The sequence below is a fragment of the Somniosus microcephalus genome, chromosome 8 (genome assembly GCF_052327205.1).
Source record: "Somniosus microcephalus isolate GS21.2 chromosome 8, FLI_Smic_1.0, whole genome shotgun sequence".
Taxonomy (NCBI): Eukaryota; Metazoa; Chordata; class Chondrichthyes; order Squaliformes; family Somniosidae; genus Somniosus; species Somniosus microcephalus.
This window is the reverse complement of record NC_140994.1, coordinates 105,857,137-105,877,928: the sequence shown is the minus strand read 5'-3', so window position 1 is coordinate 105,877,928 and position 20,792 is coordinate 105,857,137. Positions and strand designations below refer to the sequence as shown.

General features: G+C 59.3%; 1 protein-coding gene across 2 annotated transcripts in view; it reads left to right on the top strand.

The window, feature by feature from the left end:
* Positions 1–20,792, top strand: part of LOC147113740 (poly(A)-specific ribonuclease PNLDC1-like) — a 292,736-nt gene that overhangs the window by 118,371 nt on the left and 153,573 nt on the right. For both annotated transcript variants that reach the window (XM_085995053.1, XM_085995052.1), the window contains exons 6-7: positions 9,655–9,743; positions 19,278–19,378. In XM_085995053.1, the coding sequence (XP_085851179.1) occupies positions 9,655–9,743; positions 19,278–19,378 (190 nt within the window). The remainder of the gene's footprint in view (positions 1–9,654; positions 9,744–19,277; positions 19,379–20,792) is intronic.

Below are 20,792 nucleotides of genomic sequence, written 5' to 3'. Positions count from 1 at the left end.
GGGAGAGCGTGTCGCGGGAAGGGAGAGGGAGAGCGTGTTGCGGGAAGGGAGAGGGAGAGCGTGTCGCGGGAAGGGAGAGGGAGAGCGTGTCGCGGGAAGGGAGAGGGAGAGCGTGTCGCGGGAAGGGAGAGGGAGAGCGTGTCCCGGGGAGGGAGAGCGTGTTGCGGGAAGGGAGAGGGAGAGCGAGTCGCGGGAAGTGAGAGGGAGAGCGTGTCGCGGGGAGGGAGAGGGAGAGCCAGTCGCGGGAAGGGAGAGGGAGAGCGTGTCGCGGGAAGGGAGAGGGAGAGCGTGTCGCGGGGGGAGAGGGAGAGCGTGTCGCGGTAAGGGAGAGGGAGAGCTTGTCGCGGGATGGGAGAGGGAGAGCGTGTCGCGGGGGGAGAGGGAGAGCGTGTCGCGGGAAGGGAGAGGGAGAGCGTGTCGCGGGAAGGGAGAGCGAGAGCGTGTCGCGGGGAGGGAGAGGGAGAGCGTGTCGCGGGGAGGGAGAGGGAGAGCGTGTCGCGGGAAGGGAGAGGGAGAGGGTGTCGCGGGAAGGGAGAGGGAGAGCGTGTCGCGGTAAGGGAGAGGGAGAGCCTGTCGCGGGAAGGGAGAGGGAGAGCGTGTCGCGGGAAGGGAGAGGGAGAGCGTGTCGGGGGAAGGGAGAGGGAGAGCGTGTCGCGGGAAGGGAGAGGGAGAGGGAGAGCGTGTCGCGGGAAGGGAGAGGGAGAGCGTGTCGCGGGAAGGGAGAGGGAGAGCGTGTCGCGGGAAGGGAGCGGGAGAGCGTGTCGCGGGAAGGGAGAGGGAGAGCGTGTCACGGGGAGGGAGAGGGAGAGCGTGTCGCGGGAAGGGAGAGGGAGAGCGTGTCGCGGGAAGGGAGAGGGAGAGCGTGTCGCGGGAAGGGAGAGGGAGAGCGTGTCGCGGGAAGGGAGCGGGAGAGCGTGTCGCGGGAAGGGAGAGGGAGAGCCTGTCGCGGGAAGGGAGAGGGAGAGCGTGTCGCGGGAAGGGAGAGGGAGAGCGTGTCGCGGGAAGGGAGCGGGAGAGCGTGTCGCGGGAAGGGAGAGGGAGAGCGTGTCACGGGGAGGGAGAGGGAGAGCGTGTCGCGGGAAGGGAGAGGGAGAGCATGTCGCGGGGAGGGAGAGGGAGAGCGTGTCGCGTGAAGGGAGAGGGAGAGCGTGTCGCGGGGAGGGAGAGGGAGAGCGTGTCGCGGGAAGGGAGAGGGAGAGGGAGAGCGTGTCGCGGGAAGGGAGAGGGAGAGCGTGTCGGGGGAAGGGAGAGGGAGAGCGTGTCGGGGGAAGGGCGAGGGAGAGCGTGTCGCGGGAAGGGAGAGGGAGAGGGAGAGCGTGTCGCGGGAAGGGAGAGGGAGAGCGTATCGCGGGAAGGGAGAGGGAGAGCGTGTCGCGGGAGAGCGTGTCGCGGGAAGGGAGAGGGAGAGCGTGTCACGGGGAGGGAGAGGGAGAGCGTGTCGCGGGAAGGGAGAGGGAGAGGGAGAGCGTGTCGCAGGAAGGGAGAGGGAGAGCGTGTCGGGGGAAGGGAGAGGGAGAGCGTGTCGGGGGAAGGGAGAGGGAGAGCGTGTCGCGGGAAGGGAGAGGGAGAGTGTGTCGCGGGAAGGGAGAGGGAGAGCGTGTTGCGGGGGGAGAGAGGGAGAGCGTGTCGCGGGGAGAGAGAGGGAGAGCGTGTCGCGGGAAGGGAGAGGGAGAGCGTGTCGCGGGGAGAGAGGGAGAGCGTGTCGCAGGAAGGGAGAGGGAGAGCGTGTCGCGGGGGGAGAGGGAGAGCGTGTCGCGGGGAGGGAGAGGGAGAGCGTGTCGCGGGAAGGGAGAGGGAGAGCGTGTCGCGGGAAGGGAGAGGGAGAGCGTGTCGTGGGAAGGGAGAGGGAGAGCGTGTCGCGGTAAGGGAGAGGGAGAGCTTGTCGCGGGAAGGGTGAGGGAGAGCGTGTCGCGGGGGGAGAGGGAGAGCGTGTCGCGGGGAGGGAGAGCGTGTTGCGGGAAGGGAGAGGGAGAGCGAGTCGCGGGAAGTGAGAGGGAGAGCGTGTCGCGGGGAGGGAGAGGGAGAGCGAGTTGCGGGAAGGGAGAGGGAGAGCGTGTTGCGGGAAGGGAGAGGGAGAGCGTGTCGCGGGAAGGGAGAGGGAGAGCGTGTCGCGGGAAGGGAGAGGGAGAGCGTGTCGCGGTAAGGGAGAGGGAGAGCTTGTCGCGGGAAGGGAGAGGGAGAGCGTGTCGCGGGGGGAGAGGGAGAGCGTGTCGCGGGAAGGGAGAGGGAGAGCGTGTCGCGGGAAGGGAGAGGGAGAGCGTGTCGCGGGAAGGGAGAGGGAGAGCGTGTCGCGGGAAGGGAGAGGGAGAGCGTGTCGCGGGAAGGGAGAGGGAGAGCGTGTCGCGGTAAGGGAGAGGGAGAGCTTGTCGCGGGAAGGGAGAGGGAGAGCGTGTCGCGGGGGGAGAGGGAGAGCGTGTCGCGGGAAGGGAGAGGGAGAGCGTGTCGCGGGAAGGGAGAGGGAGAGCGTGTCGCGGGGAGGGAGAGGGAGAGCGAGTCGCGGGAAGGGAGTGGGAGAGGGTGTCGCAGGAAGGGAGAGGGAGAGCGTGTCGCGGTAAGGGAGAGGGAGAGCCTGTCGCGGGAAGGGAGAGGGAGAGCGTGTCGCGGGAAGGGAGAGGGAGAGCGTATCGCGGGAAGGGAGAGGAAGAGCGTGTCGCGGGAAGGGAGAGGGAGAGGGTGTCGCAGGAAGGGAGAGGGAGAGCGTGTCGCGGTAAGGGAGAGGGAGAGCCTGTCGCGGGAAGGGAGAGGGAGAGCGTGTTGCGGGAAGGGAGAGGGAGAGCGTATCGCGGGAAGGGAGAGGGAGAGCGTGTCGCGGGAAGGGAGCGGGAGAGCGTGTCGCGGGAAGGGAGAGGGAGAGCGTGTAACGGGGAGGGAGAGGGAGAGCGTGTCGCGGGAAGGGAGAGGGAGAGCGTGTCGCGGGGAGGGAGAGGGAGAGCGTGTCGCGGGAAGGGAGAGGGAGAGCGTGTCGCGGGGGGAGAGGGAGAGCGTGTCGCGGGAAGGGAGAGGGAGAGCGTGTCGCGGGAAGGGAGAGGGAGAGCGTGTCGTGGGAAGGGAGAGGGAGAGCGTGTCGCGGTAAGGGAGAGGGAGAGCTTGTCGCGGGAAGGGAGAGGGAGAGCGTGTCGCGGGGAGGGAGAGCGTGTTGCGGGAAGGGAGAGGGAGAGCGAGTCGCGGGAAGTGAGAGGGAGAGCGTGTCGCGGGGAGGGAGAGGGAGAGCGAGTCGCGGGAAGGGAGAGGGAGAGCGTGTTGCGGGAAGGGAGAGGGAGAGCGTGTCGCGGGAAGGGAGCAGGAGAGCGTGTCGCGGGGGGAGAGGGAGAGCGTGTCGCGGGGAGGGAGAGGGAGAGCGTGTCGCGGGAAGGGAGAGGGAGAGCGTGTCGCGGGAAGGGAGAGGGAGAGCTTGTCGCGGGAAGGGAGAGGGAGAGCGTGTCGCGGGGGGAGAGGGAGAGCGTGTCGCGGGAAGGGAGAGGGAGAGCGTGTCGCGGGAAGGGAGAGGGAGAGCGTGTCGCGGGGAGGGAGAGGGAGAGCGAGTCGCGGGAAGGGAGTGGGAGAGCGTGTCGCGGGAAGGGAGAGGGAGAGGGTGTCGCAGGAAGGGAGAGGGAGAGCGTGTCGCGGTAAGGGAGAGGGAGAGCCTGTCGCGGGAAGGGAGAGGGAGAGCGTGTCGCGGAAAGGGAGAGGGAGAGCGTATCGCGGGAAGGGAGAGGGAGAGCGTGTCGCGGGAAGGGAGCGGGAGAGCGTGTCGCGGGAAGGGAGAGGGAGAGCGTGTCACGGGGAGGGAGAGGGAGAGCGTGTCGCGGGAAGGGAGAGGGAGAGCGTGTCGCGGGGAGGGAGAGGGAGAGCGTGTCGCGGGAAGGGAGAGGGAGAGCGTGTCGCGGGAAGGGAGAGGGAGAGCGTGTCGCGGGAAGGGAGAGGGAGAGCGTGTCGCGGGAAGGGAGAGGGAGAGCGTGTCGCGGGGAGGGAGAGGGAGAGCGTGTCGCAGGAAGGGAGAGGGAGAGCGTGTCGCGGGAAGGGAGAGGGAGAGCGTGTAACGGGAAGGGAGAGGGAGAGAGCGTGTAGCGGGAAGGGAGAGGGAGAGGGAGAGCGTGTCGCGGGAAGGGAGAGGGAGAGCGTGTCGGGGGAAGGGAGAGGGAGAGCGTGTCGGGGGAAGGGAGCGGGAGAGCGTGTCGCGGGAAGGGAGAGGGAGAGCGTGTCGCGGGAAGGGAGAGGGAGAGCCTGTCGCGGGAAGGGAGAGGGAGAGCGTGTCGCGGGAAGGGAGAGGGAGAGCGTGTCGGGGGAAGGGAGAGGGAGAGCGTGTCGCGGGAAGGGAGAGGGAGAGGGAGAGCGTGTCGCGGGAAGGGAGAGGGAGAGCGTGTCGCGGGAAGGGAGAGGGAGAGCGTGTCGCGGGAAGGGAGCGGGAGAGCGTGTCGCGGGAAGGGAGAGGGAGAGCGTGTCACGGGGAGGGAGAGGGAGAGCGTGTCGCGGGAAGGGAGAGGGAGAGCGTGTCGCGGGAAGGGAGAGGGAGAGCGTGTCGCGGGAAGGGAGAGGGAGAGCGTGTCGCGGGAAGGGAGCGGGAGAGCGTGTCGCGGGAAGGGAGAGGGAGAGCCTGTCGCGGGAAGGGAGAGGGAGAGCGTGTCGCGGGAAGGGAGAGGGAGAGCGTGTCGCGGGAAGGGAGCGGGAGAGCGTGTCGCGGGAAGGGAGAGGGAGAGCGTGTCACGGGGAGGGAGAGGGAGAGCGTGTCGCGGGAAGGGAGAGGGAGAGCGTGTCGCGGGGAGGGAGAGGGAGAGCGTGTCGCGTGAAGGGAGAGGGAGAGCGTGTCGCGGGGAGGGAGAGGGAGAGCGTGTCGCGGGAAGGGAGAGGGAGAGGGAGAGCGTGTCGCGGGAAGGGAGAGGGAGAGCGTGTCGGGGGAAGGGAGAGGGAGAGCGTGTCGGGGGAAGGGCGAGGGAGAGCGTGTCGCGGGAAGGGAGAGGGAGAGGGAGAGCGTGTCGCGGGAAGGGAGAGGGAGAGCGTATCGCGGGAAGGGAGAGGGAGAGCGTGTCGCGGGAAGGGAGCGGGAGAGCGTGTCGCGGGAAGGGAGAGGGAGAGCGTGTCACGGGGAGGGAGAGGGAGAGCGTGTCGCGGGAAGGGAGAGGGAGAGGGAGAGCGTGTCGCGGGAAGGGAGAGGGAGAGCGTGTCGGGGGAAGGGAGAGGGAGAGCGTGTCGGGGGAAGGGAGAGGGAGAGCGTGTCGCGGGAAGGGAGAGGGAGAGGGAGAGCGTGTCGCGGGAAGGGAGAGGGAGAGCGTGTTGCGGGGGGAGAGAGGGAGAGCGTGTCGCGGGGAGAGAGAGGGAGAGCGTGTCGCGGGAAGGGAGAGGGAGAGCGTGTCGCGGGGAGAGAGGGAGAGCGTGTCGCAGGAAGGGAGAGGGAGAGCGTGTCGCGGGGGGAGAGGGAGAGCGTGTCGCGGGGAGGGAGAGCGTGTCGCGGGAAGGGAGAGGGAGAGCGTGTCGCGGGAAGGGAGAGGGAGAGCGTGTCGTGGGAAGGGAGAGGGAGAGCGTGTCGCGGTAAGGGAGAGGGAGAGCTTGTCGCGGGAAGGGTGAGGGAGAGCGTGTCGCGGGGGGAGAGGGAGAGCGTGTCGCGGGGAGGGAGAGCGTGTTGCGGGAAGGGAGAGGGAGAGCGAGTCGCGGGAAGTGAGAGGGAGAGCGTGTCGCGGGGAGGGAGAGGGAGAGCGAGTTGCGGGAAGGGAGAGGGAGAGCGTGTTGCGGGAAGGGAGAGGGAGAGCGTGTCGCGGGAAGGGAGAGGGAGAGCGTGTCGCGGGAAGGGAGAGGGAGAGCGTGTCGCGGTAAGGGAGAGGGAGAGCTTGTCGCGGGGGGAGAGGGAGAGCGTGTCGCGGGAAGGGAGAGGGAGAGCGTGTCGCGGGAAGGGAGAGGGAGAGCGTGTCGCGGGAAGGGAGAGGGAGAGCGTGTCGCGGGAAGGGAGAGGGAGAGCGTGTCGCGGTAAGGGAGAGGGAGAGCTTGTCGCGGGAAGGGAGAGGGAGAGCGTGTCGCGGGGGGAGAGGGAGAGCGTGTCGCGGGAAGGGAGAGGGAGAGCGTGTCGCGGGAAGGGAGAGGGAGAGCGTGTCGCGGGGAGGGAGAGGGAGAGCGAGTCGCGGGAAGGGAGTGGGAGAGGGTGTCACAGGAAGGGAGAGGGAGAGCGTGTCGCGGTAAGGGAGAGGGAGAGCCTGTCGCGGGAAGGGAGAGGGAGAGCGTGTCGCGGGAAGGGAGAGGGAGAGCGTATCGCGGGAAGGGAGAGGAAGAGCGTGTCGCGGGAAGGGAGAGGGAGAGGGTGTCGCAGGAAGGGAGAGGGAGAGCGTGTCGCGGTAAGGGAGAGGGAGAGCCTGTCGCGGGAAGGGAGAGGGAGAGCGTGTCGCGGGAAGGGAGAGGGAGAGCGTATCGCGGGAAGGGAGAGGGAGAGCGTGTCGCGGGAAGGGAGCGGGAGAGCGTGTCGCGGGAAGGGAGAGGGAGAGCGTGTAACGGGGAGGGAGAGGGAGAGCGTGTCGCGGGAAGGGAGAGGGAGAGCGTGTCGCGGGGAGGGAGAGGGAGAGCGTGTCGCGGGAAGGGAGAGGGAGAGCGTGTCGCGGGGGGAGAGGGAGAGCGTGTCGCGGGGGGAGAGGGAGAGCGTGTCGCGGGAAGGGAGAGGGAGAGCGTGTCGCGGTAAGGGAGAGGGAGAGCTTGTCGCGGGAAGGGAGAGGGAGAGCGTGTCGCGGGGAGGGAGAGCGTGTTGCGGGAAGGGAGAGGGAGAGCGAGTCGCGGGAAGTGAGAGGGAGAGCGTGTCGCGGGGAGGGAGAGGGAGAGCGAGTCGCGGGAAGGGAGAGGGAGAGCGTGTCGCGGGAAGGGAGCAGGAGAGCGTGTCGCGGGGGGAGAGGGAGAGCGTGTCGCGGGAAGGGAGAGGGAGAGCGTGTCGCGGGAAGGGAGAGGGAGAGCTTGTCGCGGGAAGGGAGAGGGAGAGCGTGTCGCGGGGGGAGAGGGAGAGCGTGTCGCGGGAAGGGAGAGGGAGAGCGTGTCGCGGGAAGGGAGAGGGAGAGCGTGTCGCGGGGAGGGAGAGGGAGAGCGAGTCGCGGGAAGGGAGTGGGAGAGCGTGTCGCGGGAAGGGAGAGGGAGAGGGTGTCGCAGGAAGGGAGAGGGAGAGCGTGTCGCGGTAAGGGAGAGGGAGAGCCTGTCGCGGGAAGGGAGAGGGAGAGCGTGTCGCGGGAAGGGAGAGGGAGAGCGTATCGCGGGAAGGGAGAGGGAGAGCGTGTCGCGGGAAGGGAGCGGGAGAGCGTGTCGCGGGAAGGGAGAGGGAGAGCGTGTCACGGGGAGGGAGAGGGAGAGCGTGTCGCGGGAAGGGAGAGGGAGAGCGTGTCGCGGGGAGGGAGAGGGAGAGCGTGTCGCGGGAAGGGAGAGGGAGAGCGTGTCGCGGGAAGGGAGAGGGAGAGCGTGTCGCGGGAAGGGAGAGGGAGAGCGTGTCGCGGGAAGGGAGAGGGAGAGCGTGTCGCGGGGAGGGAGAGGGAGAGCGTGTCGCAGGAAGGGAGAGGGAGAGCGTGTCGCGGGAAGGGAGAGGGAGAGCGTGTAACGGGAAGGGAGAGGGAGAGAGCGTGTAGCGGGAAGGGAGAGGGAGAGCGAGAGCGTGTCGCGGGAAGGGAGAGGGAGAGCGTGTCGGGGGAAGGGAGAGGGAGAGCGTGTCGGGGGAAGGGAGAGGGAGAGCGTGTCGCGGGAAGGGAGAGGGAGAGGGAGAGCGTGTCGCGGGAAGGGAGAGGGAGAGCGTATCGCGGGAAGGGGAAGGGAGAGGGAGAGCGTGTCGCGGGAAGGGAGCGGGAGAGCGTGTCGCGGGAAGGGAGAGGGAGAGCGTGTCACGGGGAGGGAGAGGGAGAGCGTGTCGCGGGAAGGAAGAGGGAGAGCGTGTCGCGGGGAGGGAGAGGGAGAGCGTGTCGCGGGAAGGGAGAGGGAGAGCGAGTCGCGGGAAGGGAGAGGGAGAGCGTGTCGCGGGGAGGGAGAGGGAGAGCGAGTCGCGGGAAGGGAGAGGGAGAGCGTGTCGCGGGAAGGGAGAGGGAGAGGGTGTCGCGGTAAGGGAGAGGGAGAGCCTGTCGCGGGAAGGGAGAGGGAGAGCGTGTCGCGGGAAGGGAGAGGGAGAGCGTGTCGCGGGAAGGGAGAGGGAGAGCGTATCGCGGGAAGGGAGAGGGAGAGCGTGTCGCGGGAAGGGAGCGGGAGAGCGTGTCGCGGGAAGGGAGAGGGAGAGCGTGTCACGGGGAGGGAGAGGGAGAGCGTGTCGCGGGAAGGGAGAGGGAGAGCGTGTCGCGGGGAGGGAGAGGGAGAGCGTGTCGCGGGAAGGGAGAGGGAGAGCGTGTCGCGGGAAGGGAGAGGGAGAGCGTGTCGCGGGAAGGGAGAGGGAGAGCGTGTCGCGGGGAGGGAGAGGGAGAGCGTGTCGCGGGAAGGGAGAGGGCGAGCGTGTCGCGGGAAGGGAGAGGGAGAGCGTGTCGCGGGAAGGGAGAGGGAGAGCGTGTAACGGGAAGGGAGAGGGAGAGAGCGTGTAGCGGGAAGGGAGAGGGAGAGCGAGAGCGAGAGCGGGAAGGGAGAGGGAGAGCGTGTCGCGGGAAGGGAGAGGGAGAGCGTGTCGCGGGAAGGGAGAGGGAGAGCGTGTCGCGGGAAGGGAGAGGGAGAGCGTGTCGCGGGGAGGGAGAGGGAGAGCGTGTCGCGGGAAGGGAGAGGGAGAGCGTGTCGCGGGAAGGGAGAGGGAGAGCGTGTAACGGGAAGGGAGAGGGAGAGAGCGTGTAGCGGGAAGGGAGAGCGAGAGCGTGTCGCGGGAAGGGAGAGAGAGAGCGTGTAACGGGCAGGGAGAGGGAGAGAGCGTGTAGCGGGAAGGGAGAGGGAGAGCGTGTCGCGGGGAGGGAGAGGGAGAGCGTGTCGCGGGAAGGGAGAGGGAGAGGGAGAGCGTGTCGCGGGAAGGGAGAGGGAGAGCGTGTCGGGGGAAGGGAGAGGGAGAGCGTGTCGGGGGAAGGGAGAGGGCGAGCGTGTCGCGGGAAGGGAGAGGGAGAGGGAGAGCGTGTCGCGGGAAGGGAGAGGGAGAGCGTGTCGCGGGGAGGGAGAGCGTGTAACGGGCAGGGAGAGGGAGAGAGCGTGTAGCGGGAAGGGAGAGGGAGAGCGTGTCGCGGGAAGGGAGAGGGAGAGGGAGAGCGTGTCGCGGGAAGGGAGAGGGAGAGCGTGTCGGGGGAAGGGAGAGGGAGAGCGTGTCGCGGGGGGAGAGAGGGAGAGCATGTTGCGGGGGGAGAGGGAGAGCGTGTTGCGGGGGGAGAGGGAAAGCGTGTTGCGGGGAGAGGGAGAGCGTGTTGCGGGGAGAGCGGGAGAGCGTGTTGCGGGGGGAGAGAGGGAGAGCGTGTTGCGGGGGAGAGAGGGAGAGCGTGTTGCGGGGAGAGAGGGAGAGCGTGTTGCGGGGGGAGAGAGGGAGAGCGTGTCGCGGGGAGAGAGGGAGAGCGTGTCGCGGGGAGAGCGGGAGAGAGGGAGAGCGTGTTGCGGGGAGAGAGGGAGAGCGTGTTGCGGGGGAGAGAGGGAGAGCGTGTCGCGGGGGGAGAAGGAGAGCGTGTCGCGGGGAGAGAAGGAGAGCGTGTTGCGGGGAGAGAGGGAGAGCTTGTTGTGGGGATACTATGAGACCCACAGAGGGTGGACGGGGCGCTGACTTCTGATTTTGACCCTTTCTCTCAGTTTTTCAGGGACGGAATCCCATATCTGAACGAGGAACAGGAGTCGAGACTCCGAAACCTTCTCACCGCTGGATCCTGGTCCCTGAGCAAGTGAGAAGGAGGGTGGGGGAGGAGGACTGGTGTGGTGTTCAAATCTTTCCCTAACGCAAAACGCAATCCCCTCCCCCCTCCCCCGCCCAATGCTCCTCAACCCCCTCGCTTGGGGCACTGATTCCTTGCTGGTGGTTTGCGGGTCAGGTGTTGGTCTGTTCCATCCGAGCGGGGCCACAATGGAGTGTTGACTGTTCCTCACTCAAAACTGTAAGCAGTGTAGATGAAAGCATTAAATTACAAAGGGATATTGATATCTGTGGCAAATGGATTTCAATGTAAGCAAAATTGAGCTCATCTACGTTGGACCTGAAAAGGATAGAACAGGGTACTTTCTAAATGGTGAAAAGCTAACAACAGTGGATGTCCAAAGAGACTTGGGGGGTTCAGGTACATAGATCATTAAAATGTCACGAACAGGTACAGAAAATAATCAAAAAGGCTAATGGAATGCAGGCCTTTATATCGAGAGGACTAGAGTACAAGGGGGTAGAAGTTATGCTGCAGCTGTACAAAGCCCTGGTTAGATCACACCTGGAGTACTGTGAGCAGTTCTGGGCACCACACCGTAGGAAGGATATACTGGCCTTGGAGGGAGTGCAGCGTAGGTTTACCAGAATGATACCCGGACTTCAATGGTTAAATTACGAGGAGTGATTACACAAACTAGGGTTGTATTCCCTGGTATTTAGAAGGTTAAGGGGTGATCTGATCGAAGTTTTCAGGATATTAACGGGAACAGATAGGGTAGATAGAGAGAAACTATTTTCACTGGTTGGGGATTCTAGGACTAGGGGGCACAGTCTAAAAATTAGAGCGAGACATTTCAGGAGTGCGGTTTGAACAGAGTGCTGGAGTTGGGTGAGTGAGGGAGTCTTAACTGTTTTTAAAAAATCAAACTTTTGCTTGTTTCATATTTACTGTTACTGTTTAAAATCTAAATTTCCCAGCCTTAAGCAGGGATATACAAGGCCTACAATTCAGAGCCGCTGAAGGCAGTTAGTCATGGAAAAGGACAAAGATGAACCGGAAATAAAGGTTCTTAAATTGGGGGAAGGCTGATTTTAATATGATAAGGCAGGATCTGGCCAAAGTGGACTGGGATCAGCTACTTGTAGGAAAATCCACATCAGAGCAGTGGGAGTCATTCAGAAAGGAAATAGAGAGAGTACAACGCCAACATGTTCCCGTAATGGTCAAGGGTGGGACCAACAAGCACAGGGAACCCTGGATGTCAAGGGATGTACAAGAATGGATTAGGAAAAAAGGGAGGCTTTTGGCAGATACAAAGGACTAAAAACAGTGGAAGCCCTAGCGGAGTATAGAAAGTGCAGGGGGGGTACTTAAAAAATAAATTAGGAGAGCAAAGAGGGGGCATGAAAAAACACTGGCTGGCAAAATAAAGGAAAATCCCAAGGTGTTTTATAAGTAGATTAAGGGCAAGAGGATAACCAGGGAAAGAGTAGGGCCCATTAGGGACCAAAGTGGCAATCTGTGTGTAGAGCCAGAAGATGTAAGTGAGGTTTTGAATTAATATTTTGCATCTGTGTTCACTATGGAGAAGGACAATGTAGACATAGAAATCAGGCAGGGGGATTGTGATATACTTGAACAAATTAACATTGAGAAGGAGGAGGTACTCATGCTTTTAGCAGGCTTAAAAGTGGATAAATCCCCAGGCACAGATGAGATGTATCCCAGGCTGCTGTGTGAGGCGATTGCAGGGGCTCTGACACAAATTTTCAGAACCTCTCTGGCCACAGGGGAGGTGCCAGATAACTGGAGGACAGCTAATGTAGTACCATTATTCAAGAGGGGTAGTCGGGATAAACCAGTGAGCCTAACATCAGTGGTAGGGAAATTATTGGAAAAAATTCTGAGGGACAGAATTAGTCTCCACTTGGAGAGGCAAGGATTAATCAAGGATAGTCAGCATGGCTTTGTCAGGGGAGACCATGTCTAACCAATTTGATTGAATTTTTCGAGGGGGTGACTAGGTGCGTGGATGAGGGTATCACAGAATCACAGAAACCCCACAGTGCAGATAGAGGCCATTTCGGCCCATCGAGCCTGCACCGACACATATCCCACCCGATCCCCGTAACCCCACGTATTTAATCCCCCTAACACTAAGGGTCAATTTATCATAGCCAATCAACCTAACCTGCACATCTTTGGACTGTGGGAGGAAACCGGAGCATCCGGAGTAAACCCACGCAAACACGGGGAGAATGTGCAAACTCCACACAGACAGTCGCCCGAGGCCAGATTCGAACCTGGGTCCTTGGCGCTGTGAGGCAACAGTGCTAACCACTATGCCACCGTGCCACTAGTGCAGTTGATGTAGTCTACATGGACTTCAGTAAGGCTTTTGACAAAGTCCCGCATGGGAGACTGGTCAAGAAGGTAAGAGCCCATGGGATCCAGGGCAATTTGGCACATTGGATCCAAAATTGGCTTAGTGGCAGGAGGCAGAGGGTGATGGTCGAAGGTTGTTTTTGTGACTGGAAGCCTGTGTCCAGTGGTGTACTGCAGGGATCGGTGCTAGGTCCCTTGCTGTTTGTAGTGTACATTAATGATTTAGATATGAATGTAGGAGGTGGCATAGTGGTTAACACTGTTGCCTCACAGCGCCAGGGACCCGGGTTCGAATCCGGCCTCGGGCGACTGTCTGTGTGGAGTTTGCACATTCTCCCCGTGTTTGCGTGGGTTTCCTCCCACAGTCCAAAGATGTGCGGGTTAGGTTGATTGGCTATGATAAATTGACCCTTAGTGTTAGGGGGATTAAATACGTGGGGTTACGGGGATAGGGTGGGATATGTGTTGGTGTAGGGGTTACGGGGATCGGGTGGGATATGTGTCGGTGCAGGCTCGATGGGCCGAAATGGCCTCTATCTGCACTGTGGGGTTTCTGTGATTCTGTATGATCAGTAAGTTCGCAGATGACATGAAAATTGGTGGAGTGGTAAATAGCGAGGAGGGAAGCCTCAGGCTACAGGACGATATAGATGGATTGGTCAGATGGGCAGAACAGTGGCAAATGGAATTTAACCCTGAAAAGTGTGTGGTGATGCATTTTGGGAGGACTAACAAGGCAAGGGAATACACAATGAATGGTAGGACCCTAGGAAGGACAGAGGATCAGAGGGACCTTGGTGTGCATGTACATAGATCCCTGAAGGCAGCAGGACAGGTAGATAAGGCGGTTAAGAAGGCATATGGGATACTTGCCTTCATTAGCCGAGGCATAGAATATAAGAGCAGGGAGGTTATGATGGAGCTGTACAAAACGCTAGTTAGGCCACAGCTGGAATACTGTGTGCTGTTCTGGTCGCCACACTATAGGAAGGATGTGATTACATTGGAGAGGGTGCAGAGGAGATTCACCAGGATGTTACCTGGGCTGGAGCGCTTCAGCTATGAAGAGAGACTTGCTAGGCTAGGGTTGTTTTCCTTGGAGCAGAGAAGGCTGAGGGGGGACCTGATTGAGGTGTACAAAATTATGAGGGAGGTAGATAGAAAGGAACTTTTCCCCTTTGTAGAGGGGTCAATAACCAGGGGGCATAGTTTCAAGTTAAGGGGCAGGAGGTTTAGAGAGGATTTGAGGAAAAACTTTTTCACCCAGAGTGTGGTTGGAATCTGGCACTCACTGCCTGAAAGGGTGGTAGAGGCAGGAACCCTCACAACATTCAAGAAGCATTTAGATGAGCACTTGAAACGCCATAGCATACAAGGCTACGGACCAAGTGCTGGAAAATGGGATTAGAATAGATAGGGCTTGATGGCCGGCGCCTCTTTCTGTGCTGAATAACTCTGAGTCTATGACTCTAAAAGTAGAGAAGTTATGCTGAACCTTTATAAAGCACTGGTTAGGCCACAACTGGAGTATTGCATCCAGTTCTGGTCACCACACTTTAGGAAGGATGTGAAGGCCCTTGAGAGGGTGCAGAGGAGATTTACTAGAATGGTTCCGGGGATGGGGGGATCTTAGCTACAAGGACAAGTTGGAGAAGCTGGATTTGTTTTCATTACAGCAAAGGAGGTTGAGGGGTGATTTGATAGAGGTGTACAAGATTATGACAGGTGTGGATAGGCTAGATGGGGAAAGGCTGTTCCCACTAGTTGATGGTACAAGGACTAGGGGACACAGATTTAAGGTTTTGGGCAAGATGTGATCTGAGGGGGGATGAGAGGGAAAACTTTTTTACACAGCGAGTGGTGATGACCTGGAACTTGCTGCCGACAGAAGTGGTGGAAGCGGAGACACTCAATGTTTTCAAGGGGAGACTGGATAGACACTTGAGGGAAATAAACTTGCAGGGCTATGGGGATAGAGCGGGGGAATGGGACTGACTGGATTGCTCTGCAGAGAGCTGGCACAGACTCGATGGGCCGAATGGCCTCCTTCTGTGCCGTTATGACTCTTAAGGGGGAAAATTTGGTTGCTTTGCACCTCCCGTTATGGGTTGCAAAGCAACTAGCGCCTGGGCGCGGCGATGTTTGCAGCGCTCGCAAAATTGACCAGACATTTTGCGGCATTGCTAAACACTACCGCCACAATCTCCTGCGCCTGCAGATTTTGATGTCAGTGGAGCGTGCAACGCCCGGACCGGATATTGAGTGGCACCCCTTGCCTTACCGCCTGCCGCGAGCAACGACAGGTTGACGGGAGCGGTTTGCAGTCGGGAAGGGACTGGGGGAGCGCTATTTAAAGGCGACCGCTTCCTGCCTTTTTTTGTCGGTGATATTTTTGCACCACGCATTCTGAGAGAGAGAGAGAGAGACTTCTGGAGAGATTCAACGCTGTGTGAAGGAGTTTTGGGTACTGAGCAGCACTTTGCAGGTTCATTTTGATTTGACCTTCCTTGCATCGATTTAGAAGAGACTGTGGGGGCTGCACTCTGAGCTCTTTCCCTGGTTCGCTCCATTGTTCTTTCCATCAGAATTCATGTACAGGTCTCTTCAGGCCGAGATTCAAGGCTGCAATGAGCAGGGTGTGGATGGAGAGCAAGATCGACCCTCTGCTTTAAGAACTGGCCGGCGCCAGTGTGTCTGTGTTCCATTGCTGACTGACATCACATGAACTTCGCCCGCGCTCTGAAGTAGCGCCTCGCTCCTCAGCCTTCGCGCCTTAAGAGAGGTGTGTAGCGCCTGATTTAGCGCTCCAATCACCTCCAGGGGCGATAGAAGCCAAGTTTAAAGTCGGAGGCGATAATTAGCGCCAGGCGCTAAACTTTGCGCACAGCCGATAATTGCACCCCAAACAGGGCGATACTGAATTTCTCCCCCTAAGATTCTATGGGGTAAAAATTGGAACGGGAGGTGCAAATCAACCGAATTTAGGCCCCTATGACTGAAGAGAAATGTCTTCACTCAGAGGGTGGTGAATCTTTGGAATTCTCTACCCCAGAGCGCTGTGGATGCTCAGTCGTTGAATATATTCAAGACAAAGAGCGATACATTTTTGAATATTAAGGGAATCAAGGGATATGGAGATAGTTCAGGAAAGTGGAGTTGAGGCCGAAGATCAGCCATGACATTGACTGGCGAAGCAGGCTCGAGGGGCCGTATGGCTGACTCCTGCTCCTATTTCTTACACGATCAAGTTCCCCAGGTCTCTTTGTTCCTGCGCACTTCAAAATTGTACCATTTTGTTTGTATTGCCTCTCATCATTCAGCTGTGGATCAGTGGGCCGCACTCTCACCTCTGAGTCAGAAGGCTATGGATTCGAGCCCTACTCCAGAGACTTAAGCACAAAAAATTAGGCTGGCAGTACAGTGCAGTACTGAGGGAGCGCCGCACTGTCGGTGGGGGGTAGTACTGAGGGAGCGCCGCACTGTCGGTGGGGGGCAGTACTGAATGAGCGCTGCACTGTCGGAGGGGCAGTACTGAATGAGCGCTGCACTGTCGGAGGGGCAGTACTGAGGGGGGGGCAGTACTGAAGGAGCGCTGCACTGTCGGAGGGACAGTACTGAGGGGGGGCAGTACTGAAGGAGCGCTGCACTGCCGGAGGGACAGTACTGAGGGGGGGCAGTACTGAGGGAGCGCCGCAATGTCGGAGGGGCAGTACTGAGGGAGTGCCGCACTGTCAGAGGGGCAGTACTGAATGAGCGCTGCACTGCTGGAGGGGCAGTACTGAGGAAGTGCTGCACTGCTGGAGGGGCAGTACTGAGGAAGTGCTGCACTGTCAGAGGGGCAGTGCTGAGGGAGTGCTGCACTGTCGAAGGGCAGTACGGAGGGAGCGCTGCACTGTCGGAGGGGCAGTACTGAGGGAACGCTGCACTGTCGGAGGAGCATTACTGAGGGAGTGCCGCACTGTCGGAGGGGCAGTACTGAGGGAGTGCCGCACTGTCGGAGGGGCAGTACTGAATGAGCGCCGCACTGTCGAAGAGGCTGTACTGAGGAAGTGCTGCATTGTCGGAGGGGCAGTGCTGAGGGAGCGCTGCACTGTCAGAGGGGCAGTACTGAGGGAGCGCTGCACTGTCGAAGGGCAGTACGGAGGGAGCGCTGCACTGTTGGAGGGGCAGTACTGAGGGAACGCTGCACTGTCGGAGGAGCATTACTGAGGGAGTGCCGCACTGTGGGAGGGGCTGTACTTAGGGAGTGCTGCACTGTTGGAGGGTCAGTACTGAGGGAGCAGTGCACTGTCGGAGGATCAGTACTGAGGGAGTGCCGCACTGTCGGAGGGTCAGTACTGAGGGTGTGCTGCACTGTCGGAGGGTCAGTACTGAGGGACTGCCGCACTGTCGGGGGGGCAGTACTGAGGGAGCGTCGGAGGGTCAGTACTGAGAAAGCGCTGCATTGTCGGGGGGGCAATACTGAGGGAGCGCCGCACTATCGGATCGGCAGTACTGAGGGAGCGCTGCACTGTGGGAGGGGCAGTACTGAGGGAGCGCTGCACTGTCGGAGGGGCAGTACTGAGGGAACGCTGCACTGCCGGAGGAGCATTACTTAGGGAGTGCCGCACTTTCGGGGGAGCATTACTGAGGGAACGCTGCATTGTCGGAGGGGCAGTACTGAGGGACACTGCACTGTCGGAAGGTCAGTACTGAGGGAGCGCTGCACTGTCGAGGAGGCAGTACTCGTGGAGCGCTGCACTGTCAGAGGGTCAGTACTGAGGTAGCACCGCACTGTCGGGGGGCAGTACTGAGGGAGCGCTGCACTGTCGGAGGGCAGTACTGAGGGAGCGGAGCGCTGCACTGTCGGGGGGCATTACTGAGGGAGCGCTGCACTGTCGGGGAGCAGTACTGAGGGTGTGCTGCACTGTTGGGAGGCAGTACTGGGGGTGTGCTGCACTGTGGGAGGGGTAGTACTGAGGGAGCGCTGCACTGTCGGAGGGGCAGTACTGAGGGAACGATACACTGTCGGAGGGGCAGTACTGAGGGAGCGCTGCACTGTCGGAGGGGCAGTACTGAGGGAGCGCTGCACTGTCAGCGGGGCAGTACTGAGGGAACGCTGCACTGCCGGAGGAGCATTATTGAGGGAGCGCCGCACTTTCGGGGGAGCATTACTGAGGGAGCGCTGCACTTTCGGAGGGGCGGTACTGAGGGTATGCTGCACTGTTGGGAGGCAGTACTGAGGGTGTGCTGCACTGTCGGAGGAGCAGTTCGGAGGAAGAGTTGCACTGGCGGAGGGGCAGTACTGAGGGAGCGCTGCACTGCAGTATTTATCACTCAACCAACACTAAAAACGCAAGATTATCTGCTCATCATCAGATTGCTGTTTGTGGGAGCTTGCTGTGCGCAAATTGGCTACTACGTTTCCGACATTTCAACACTTCAAAAAAGGTACTTCATTGGCTCTAAAGTGCTGTGAGACATCATGTGGTGGTGAATCGTGCTGTCGAAATGCAAGATCTTTCTTTATTCACAATGGCATTACTCCACATATTTAATAATTTGTTAGAACACGTGTAGTGCCAGAGGACTGGCGGATATCTAACATAATTCCAATATTTAAGAAGGGGGATAGAACATGTTCAGGGAATTATAGACCAGTCAGCTTAACATCGGTGGTAGAAAAATAATGGAATCTATACTAAAGGAGAAAATGGAAGAACATCTAGAAACCAACAATATACAGTAATAATGAATAGTCCGCATGGATTTTTTGAAGAGGTAACAGAGAGTAGACAATGGTAATGCAGTAGATGTAATTTATCTAGATTTTTAAAAGGCCTTCGATAAGGTACCCCATAATAGACTGATGAACAAGGTCAGAGAATGCGGAGTCAGGGGACAAGAAGGAGAATGGATTGCTGGCTGGCTTCAGGACTGAAAGCAGAGAGTAGTGGTAAAGGGTAGCTATTCACAGTGGCAGGAGGTGGGTAGTGGTGTTCCACAAGGATCAGTGCTGGGACCACTGCTGTTCACAATTTACATTAACGATTTAGACTTTGGAATTAAAAACACAATTTCTAATTTTGCGGATGACACCAAATTGGGGGGTATAGTCAATACTGCGGAGAACTGCAACAAATTACAGGAGGACATTAGTAAACTTACAGAATAGGCAAATAATTCAACACAGACAAATGTGAGGTATTACATTTTGGTTGGAAGAATAAGGAGGCCGCTTATCACTTGGAGGGTGCAAGTCTAGGTGGGGTAGAGGAACAAAGGGATCTGGGAGTACAGATACACAAATCACTAAAAGTTGCAACACAGGTTAGCAAGGCCATAAAAATAGCAAACCAAGCACACGGGTTTATTTCTGGAGGGATTGAATTGAAAAGTAGGGAAGTTATGCTAAACTTGTTTCGAAACTTAGTTAGACCACACTTGGAGTACTGCATGCAGTTCTGGTTGCCATATTATAAAAAGGATATAGAGGCACTGGAGAAGGTGCAGAGAAGATTTACAAGGATGATACCAGAAATGCGAGGGTATATATATCAGGAAAGGATGGACAGGCTGGGTCTCTTTTCTCTTGAAAAAAGGCTGAGGGGTGACCTAATAGAGGTCTTTAACATTATAGAATGGCTACAGAGAGAATGTTTCCACTTGTGGGGAAGAGTATAACTAGAGACCATCAATATAAGATAGTCACCAGGAAATCCAATAGGGAATTCAGAAGAAACTTCTTTACCCAGAGAGTGGTGAGAATGTGGAACTCGCTACCACAGGGAGTGGTTGAAGCGAATAGTACAGATGCATTTAAGGGGAGACTGGACAAACATATGAGGCAGAAGGGAATAGAGGGTTACGCTGATAGAGTTAGATGAGGAAAGACGGGAGGAGGCTCGAGTGGAGCATAAACGCCAGCATTGGCTGGTTGGGCTGAATGGCCTGTTTCTGGGCCATATATCCTATGTAATTCTCTCTTTGTCCCTCTCTCACTCTGTCTGTCTCGGTCTCTCTCTCGCTCTCTGTTTCTCTCTGTGACACTCTCTGCGTCTCTCTCTCTGTCTGTGACAGGAGGAGGCTCGTGTGGAGCATAAATGCCGGCATGGACTTATTTGTCTGAATGTCCTATGTAATATATCCTGTGTAATCCTGTGTATGTAATGTATCACTTCATAATTTGTGTTCCAGTTCTCTCGTGAAAGATCTGTTGAAGATAACAATTGCTGAGGTTTCGGAATGGGTCGTACATGCTCGGGAGGGGGACTCACTCACTCTCTCCAGCCTGGGAGGTAAGCGCACCACTTGCTGCACTGTCGGAGGGGCAGTACTGAGGGTCTGCTGCACTGTCGGAGAGGCAGTACTGAGGGAGTGCCGCACTGTCGGAGGGGCAGTACTGAGGGAGTGCTGCACTGTTGGAGAGGCAGTACTGAGGGAGTGCCGCACTGTCGGAGGGGCAGTACTGAGGGAGTGCCACACTGTCGGAGGGGCAGTACTGAGGAAGCGCTGCACTGTCGCAGGGGCAGTACTAAGGGAGCGGCGCACTGTCGGAGGTGCAGTACTGAGGGAGCGATGCACTGTCACGGGGCAGTACTCGGGGAGCGCTGCACTGTCGGTGGGGCAGTACTGAGGGAGTGCCGCACTGTCGGAGGGGCAGTACTGAGGGAGTGCCGCACTGTCGGAGGGGCAGTACTGAGGTAGTGCCGCACGGTGTACAAAATGATGAGGGGCATAGATAGGGTAGATAAAGAGGAACTTTTCCCCTTAGTGGGGGGGTCAATAACAAGGGGGCATAGATTCAGGGTAAGGGGCAGGAGATTTAGAGGGGATTTGAGGAGGAACTTTTTCACCCAGAGGGTGGTTGGAATGTGGAACTCAATGCCTGAAAGGGTGGTAGAGGCAGGAACCCTCACAACATTCAAGAAGCATTTGGATGAGCACTTGAAATGCCATTGCATACAAGGCTATGGACCAAATGCTGGAAAATGGGATTAGACTGGACAGGGATGGATGGGCGGCGCAGACACGATGGGCCGAAGGGCCTCTTTCTGTGCTGTAAAACTCTATGACTCTATGAGTACTGAGGGAGTGCCGCAATGTCGGAGGGGCAGTACTGAGGGATGTGCCGCACTATCACAGGGACAGTACTGAGGGAGCGCTGCACTGTCGGAGGGGCAGTACTGAAGGAGCACTGCACTGTCAGAAGTGCAGTACTGAGGGAGCGTTGCACTGTCGGAGGGGCAGTACTGAGGGAGCGATGCACAGTCACAGAGGTAGTACTGAGGGAGCGCAGCACTGTCAGAAGTGCAGTACTGAGGGAGCGCCGCACTGTCGCAGGGGCAGTACTGAGGGAGAGCCGCACTGTCGGAGGGGCAGTACTGAGGGAGTGCTGCAATTTCGGAGGGGCAGTACTGAGGGAGCGCTGCACTGTCGGAGGGGCAGTACTGAGGGAGCGCTACACAGTCACGGGCAGTACTGAGGGAGCGCTGCACTGTCACGGGCAGTACTGAGGGAGCGCTGCACTGTCGGAGGGGCAGTACTGAGGGAGAGCCGCACTGTCGGAGGGGCAGTACTGAGGGAGCGCTGCACTGTCGGAGGGGCAGTACTGAGGGAGCGCTGCACTGTCGGAGGTGCAGTAGTGAGGGTGTGCCACACTGTCACGGGAAGTACTGAGGGAATGTCGCACTGTCGGAGGGGCAGTACTGA